Source organism: Lutjanus erythropterus, chromosome 1 (genome assembly GCF_056507025.1).
Source record: "Lutjanus erythropterus isolate fLutEry1 chromosome 1, fLutEry1.hap2, whole genome shotgun sequence".
Lineage (NCBI taxonomy): Eukaryota > Metazoa > Chordata > Actinopteri > Lutjaniformes > Lutjanidae > Lutjanus > Lutjanus erythropterus.
In genome coordinates this window covers 47846276-47853515 of record NC_139317.1, presented here as the reverse complement: position 1 = coordinate 47853515, position 7240 = coordinate 47846276, and the positions used below count along the sequence as shown (strand labels likewise).

The 7240-nt window shown below is 37.8% G+C and overlaps 1 protein-coding gene across 1 annotated transcript; it reads right to left on the bottom strand.

Annotated features, from left to right (window-relative positions):
• Positions 1-1387: 1387 nt before the first annotated feature.
• Positions 1388-6260, bottom strand: pdcd7 (programmed cell death 7). The gene is made up of 5 exons (XM_084722626.1): positions 5141-6260; positions 3210-3348; positions 2755-2985; positions 2562-2649; positions 1388-1540 (listed from the first exon to the last, which is right to left on the bottom strand). The coding sequence occupies exons 1-5, from the start codon at positions 6134-6136 to the stop codon at positions 1408-1410; spliced, it is 1587 nt and encodes a 528-aa protein (XP_084578752.1). The 5' UTR covers positions 6137-6260; the 3' UTR covers positions 1388-1407.
• Positions 6261-7240: the final 980 nt, after the last annotated feature.

The window sequence follows — 7240 nt, the reverse complement described above, 5'->3', positions numbered from 1 at the left end:
TTTTTTGCTTCAATAGACTACATTTGGATAGCCACATGATAAAATGTGGTGAATTTTCCCTTCCCACATTTTCATATTAATAATCAACCAAAGATCTGAAGATCTGTGGGTAATGTGAAAGCTTTTATCCTCACTCAGCTCATTGTTTAGCTGTTTTGGTTCACTCTCATGTTGTTGTCTTCAGTCACAGCAGACAGCTCTTTTCAAGTTTTCAAGTTTTGGTGGAGACCAAAAATAGAGCTAAAAGAATGTAAATAGTGGACACAGACATCACTACAAATGAATGATCCTGTTGCTCTGTAACTGCTGGATGACATGTTAATGTTGCATTTACAACTTGTTTCTGCTGCAAACAAGTGGGGAAAAAACTAATGCAACTTTAAAGAATTCTAAAAGTCTATGTGTTTTGTTCTATTTTCTGTTCATACAGAAATTAGAATTGCAAAACTGCAAAAACAACATAATACATTTTTATGAGGTACAAAACAGAAAAAAACTATATTAAAGGTCCAGTGTGTCAGATTTAGGGACATTTATTGACAAAATACAGCAGAAATAGAATGTAATATAAGTATGTCTTCATCAGCGTACAACTGGCTAAAAATAAGAATTGTTGTGTTTTTGTTACCTTCAAATGAGTCCTTTATATCTTCAATGGAGGCTACCATGTTGCCCTGCCATCATCTGGAACAGGTTTACTCAGTGATCTCAGAATCAAAACCAAACGAGGTGAAGCAGCCTTTAGTTTCTCTGCTCCTCACCTGTGGAACAAACTTCCTGAATACCTGAAACTGTCAGCTCATTTAAATCAGGCCTGAAAACACGACTGTTGACTGAAGCTTTCCAGTGAAGTAGATACAGAACTTCTTGTTAAAATAATCTGTAGATAATGTTTTTATATTTGTTTGCTTTTGCTTTTGTTTTTATCTTTTAAATTCAATTTCTGTAATGTTTGAATTATTTATTGGCTTGCTTTTACCTTTTGTTTTTATGATCTCAAATGTTATTTTAATGTTCTTTTAATACTTTATTTTAATCTATTTCTATGCTCCTGTGAAGCAATTGCCTTGTGTCTGAATGGTGCAATATAAATAAACTTGCCTTGCTTCTACAGTAGCCCAGAACGGACAAACACGATGGCAGGTTTGTAATCTCCATGCTCACGGCTACGTGCCACTAAATCCTACACACTAGTCCTTTAACCAAGACTACAAGTAAAAGGAGTGAGCAGGTTTTAAAGTTAACAAAAACAACACAAAGTACACTTTTAAAAAGTAAAAGCAGAATCTGTCTTGTTCTTTCTCATCATGGTTATCATTTATTTGATCTAACAAACAAACAAATGCTGCAGTTCACATAAAACAAGATAAAAACATTAACATTATTTTTACAGTGAGTCAGAGTGTCTCACTCAGTGTCAGTGTTGTACAGAGCAGAGGCCCAGGCCTTATCTGATGGGGCGTCTGGCAGGATCCAGCTCTGAGGAACAGAAGAACCATCAGGATGATCTGCTGCTACCACGAAAACGTCCCACTCCCTCCTGAAAGAACAACACAGGTCAGTCCAAACAAGTTAACATACCATCCTCAAGTTCAGTTCATCAGGAGCACAGGAGAATCAGCTTTCAGATGTGTTGGCATGTGACAGCAGGAAAATCAGAGCTGTCATTAATCACCCATTCTTGTGAACTGGGACAAATCATACCCTGCCAAAAAAAAACTTTCAAAATTATTAATACCAACACTCCAATTCCAATTTTTGGGTGAAAAAAAACCCCCAAAACATATATATATATATATATATATATATATATATATATATATATATATATATATATATATATATATATATATATATATATACATATATATATATATATATATATATATATATATATATATATATATATATATATATATATATATATATGTATATACACATATATATATATATATATATATATATATATATATATATATATACATATATATATATATATATATATATATATATATATATATATATACATATATATATATATATATGATTTGTCTCACTTCCTGGTTTAAAAAAAAGGCAGGAATACTGCTCAAACATTGGTAAACTTTATATTTTTAGACAAATTCATTCAATAATATTTCTATCAGATGCGTCTCAACCATAACATGTCAACTCTGTAGTCCTTCTAAATCAAAGCTAAATAAGAATTCTGATTTAAAAATGTGTATTTCGATTAACATTTAGAGAACTCTGAGACACTTTAAAACCTAAAATGGCTGCTCACTATGACTATGATGTGAAATGAAAAAATGCAACATCTTGTCAACTCAACAGATTTTTCCATCGGCCACATTAATAAAACATTGAATGTCCAGGAGGTTGGCCGGTTACAAGGTTTAATAGCCAAGAGTTTGATCTTTTAAAATATATTTTCCAGCATAACTGAAGAGTAAAAATCAAAACCCGTAAAAATGTTTTTTCACACAATTCTCAAGAATGAGTGTAATTAATTCTGACTTTTTATTGCTGTTACACAGACTGAAGTGAAAATGAGGATGAACCTGATTTGTAGTAAAGCGTGCAGTGAGCGTTCAGCCTGGGTGTAATACTCTCTGAAGGGCTGCAGAACAGAATCAGCAGGAGGCTCCTCTGTTAAATAAACAAGCAAAGAAAAGGCATTAGTGACAAGATTCCAGAAAACACACTTGTGTATTACCTTCAATTACACTGTACTGACAAGCTGTGAGCTCTCACCTCCAAATAACATGGTGTCCACTCTGTGTTTCCTCTGCAGCTGTCTCTCCCTCTCCTTCTTCACTCGTTTCTCTCGCTCCCTCCTCCTCTCCTCCTCCTGCTCTCCCTCCAGCATCACCATCAGAGCTTTCTCCTCTGCAGAGTACACCACTGTCCTCTTCTTCAACACACACCTCAGCTGCTCCAGTCGGCCGCTGAATCCCTCCTCACATTCTCGCTCAGTGATGATACCTGACAAACAGACACACACACAATTATAGACTGTGACACTCTGCTGGCAGCAGTGTGGACATCACACATCATCATGTTCTATAATCTGTAATCTTTCACTAACTAAGCAAAGTGAAGACACATGTAGCAGACCGCTAACTGTCACAGACACTGGCTCAATGAAAGGATTGACAGGAGGTCTGAACCAAAAACAGTGGATGGCTGAACACAACGTTAACTGTCACCTTTCCTGGATGCTGCCTCTTTCCTCAGTCTGCGCAGTTTCTCCAGAGATCTCAAGATGTCCTGCATCCTCTTCACGTCTGCCTGCTTCTTCCTCACCTCACAGAGGACAGCATCTGCAGCCAGCTTCAGTTCCTGCTCCTGATACACAAACACATACACATCTGATCATTCACTGTCACCTTCTGCTGCTCTCCCCCATCATTAAAATAACTATCATGTCTAAACAGTTATATGTCACAGCATGAGATGAGATTATTTGAGTATAACCAATTGTTTTAAAACAAATTTTTGAAGTACTTTGAAGTAAAACACAAACCGACAGGAAGGGCATGCAGAGAGAGTAGTGCTCAGATACAGTCAGCATTGCGAGAAAGTCAATTCTCAATTACAATGACTTGGAAGATCTTTTTTTTATCACATTGGCAGAAAAGGGCTTCCATCTGTCTCAGAATATTAGGGGTGAATCAAAAAGTATGGTGCAACATACAAAGTTACTTCTAAACAGTCATTTTACTGGTTTACAGGTGCTAACAGTTATAAGCATCAGCCCCAGAATTTGGTGGCCAGAATACATTTTGGTGGCCCAAAAAACAATATAGAAAAGACCATTTAAAGCAGCTTAACTGTCTGTGACTCTTGTGTTGTCCACTTTTCCCATGAATTGTGGTGTGGTGTTTCCTGAAGGCTTAGTAAACCAAGACTTTAGTAGCCTTCACATATTGGTAGCCAGCCAGTGATGACTACTATTAACTAGTTTGATAGAACGTTGAACTACAAGGCAAAATCTGGATGTTTGTACAATGATAACCGGGTTGGAAGGGTTACTTAAAAATGTATTCTGATAGTTACTAATTACCTGTTAAAAAATGTAGTCAGTAACGTAATCCAAGTATCACAAAATTAAAGGAACGTGACTTGATTACTTACCATTACTACTGGACTACCTCAAGCAAGTAATCAATTAATTAATCATGTCACCATTATTTTCATTATTGATTGATCTGTCAGTATATATATAGTATATATTAATATATCAGTTGTTTGATCCATAAAATTATGAAAAAACTGTCCTCAAATGTCCACAACTCAAAAATATTCAGTTTGCTGTCAGAGAAGACTAAAGAAACCAGAAAATATTCAGTTAAGAAGCTGAAATCAGATAACTTGGAGGGTTTTTTTTAAAATTAAACATGACTCAAAACAATTAATCAATTACCAAAATAGATGCAAATTAATTTAATTAATAATATAGTAATCATTGTAGCTCTACATGTGTCATGTTCATTGTTAGGTTTATTAGTTTGTCCAGCTGTTCCTTCCTTTGTTATTTGCCATTTAATCTGATAGACTGATTTAAAGACAAAAAATGGTAAAATTTCCACCCAGTGAATATTTTTTTTCACTATAGGCCATAATAATGAATTGGCTTCTGTGTGTGCACCATGCTTGGTTATATATTGTTCTTTGTTTTAAAACTGTAATCTTGTTTATAATCCCCATTTTTACTCTATGTATCTGTAATTTGATTATGTCTGTTTTATCTGTAACAGAACAGTTACTTTTTTGTATCCAGATTATGTAATCTTGTTACATATAGGCAGTTACTCTCCAAGCCTGACTATAATGTAAAGCATAAATGCTTGCAGTATGTCACCTACATGGAATATCTGGACACAGGACCATGGTTAAAAATGAACAAGTTCCACGTGGAGCTGGTGAGCATGGTGAATATTTGACATCCATTCCAACTGAATACTAATATGGTTCTGTGTGTGCGGGCTATGTAAACAGGCATGTGCTTGTCAGGACATACAGTAAGAACAACATGATAGGGTGATCATCATATGAGTGAGTTTGTCTTCTTCTGCCCCCAAGTGGACAAAGAAAATGAGTCCATCTCTGAATCCTCTGACACACAGTATGTCCTCACCTTCTTCTTCTCCTCTACTTGGCGGATCTGCTGAAGCCTCCATTTATCTATAGCAGCCTCTTTCTCAGAGATGTCCTCCTCTCTCTGTTTGTCCTCCAGCTGCTGCAGTCTCCTGGCCCTCAATCTCCGGGCCCTCCTCTGAGCAACACGAGCCAGTTTAGATTTCCATCTGTCTAAAGACTTGCTGTCACTGAGGACTGAGAGTCTGTCCTGCAACTCTGTCTTCACCTTTAAAGCCTTTAAATAAGAGTCGGTCCACACACACTCATCTTCCACGGTGTCCCTCAGAGCCTCACAGGTCTCTGCCAGCTGTGAGACCAGCTCTGCTGCTCTGTACAAAGACTGTCTCAGCTCAGGGACACAGCTGGATTGATGCTGCTGCTGGGTCTGTTGGATCCTGGAGGTTCTGTCTCTGCTCTGTAAGAACCGTCGGATCCACTGCTGGTCCTGCTTCCTCTGTAGCATTGTCTCAACCTCAGGACTCGGGTCGTGGTCGTGACCCCTCGGAGGGACCAGAGCTCCAGTCTCAGAGGAGCCCTCATACTGTCTCTGACGGGAGTCCGGCTCATACTGAGCAGTTTGAGGACCGGGTCCAAACTGCGGGGGAAACGGCTGGAACGTTGCTGCTCCCCTGCTGCTGTATGTGTTCACCGGGGCGTGGGGCACCATGTGAGGGAAGTGTCCAGGTGGTGGACAGCCGAACGGAGGCGGGGGGACGGACGGGTCAAAGCCATACGGAGGGGCGAAGCGAGGTCCTCCGAAACCTCCTCCTCCTCCTCCGGGAGACGGTGCGGGGAAGTCACTCCTGAAGCCGTACGGTTGAGCGTCATATCCCGGTGAAGGTGGCCAGCGTGGAGCGCTGAGCTCCGGCTGTGTGGGCTCTGGAGCCCCGCTCGGCGGTGCTCTGTTAGCGGTGTACGGTGCCTGCAGGTAGCCGCCAGGATATACAGGAGTCTGAGGGTTATCTGGCGGAACGTGCTGGTATGTATTGTCCATGTCGTCCACAGTAACACAGTAAATACGATAAGCTTTCTGTACAATACTAAAAAGTTACACTCATTTTCTTATTCAGTGGCCATGTTTACTCGGCGTCATTCTCCTTCTTCATGTTCCTGTTTCCGGCAGCTGTCAGAAGGTTATATCGCCAACAACCTGCAGTGGCTGAACTTGGTACTGCAACCCACACCTCAACGAACAATTAAGAAGACTACTGTAACTGTGTTTTTAATGTTTTACCATAAAAACTGTGGCAGTGTTTTGATGTCACACCAGAAAAAGAAAATCGGGTCATTTTCACGTCATTACATGAATTTTTGTCAAGATGTTTTTCGTGTTATATTTTAATGAACTTGGACCTTGTTGCAGTTAATGGGAAACTTTAGGGGAACCTCACTTGTTGTATTCGTGAAAATACAAAAGGAGACATTTCATTGTTGGACAATGGACCAGATCCAGATCAATAGCGACTATACTGAAACTGGTCAAATCTGGACTTGATTATCTCAGAGAGGGACTTTTTAAACAGTTTCAGATTCATGAAACCTTTTTGGTGGAAATGCAAAAAAGGGACAGTTTACTATCTTAAACTTTAATGTTATAGCAAGAAATACCTACCATTTATCTTAAACTAGCCAATTATAACTTCACATTATAATCATATAAACTATTGTGTTATGACATGAAACATATGCACATTATAACAAAATAAATAGTATATTTTAACAAGAAAAGTTTGTTGTCATTCCATGATAACAATATAGGATATTGCATTAAACATTTTATATTGTAACACAAATAATGTGATCACTTTCACATATTTGAACTTTCTTTAAAATTAAAAGCAAATTTCATATATGACTTGGAAATTACCACCCACTGCATGAAAATGGTACTTACTAAATATCATATAATTTACCATGAAATTTTCGGGGGTACTTTGGAGGTGATTTCTGAGAAATTTCAAATATATTACTTGATAATTACCACATATTTACATGAAATTATAGGACCTGGAAATAGAAGCATTACCATAATAATATATTGTTATAAATAATATTTTTGTATGTAAAATATAAAACTGCAGAGTATCCCTTAACTAAA

Excerpts from the sequence above, each read along its gene's own strand:
- pdcd7 (XM_084722626.1), bottom strand. The coding sequence starts at position 6,136 with ATGGACAATACATACCAGCACGTTCCGCCAGATAACCCTCAGACTCCT. Across the intron at positions 3,349-5,140 it reads AAGTAGAGGAGAAGAAGAAG|GAGCAGGAACTGAAGCTGGC; the intron begins GTGAGGACATAC and ends TTTGTGTATCAG. Across the intron at positions 2,986-3,209 it reads AGAGGCAGCATCCAGGAAAG|GTATCATCACTGAGCGAGAA; the intron begins GTGACAGTTAAC and ends TCTGTTTGTCAG.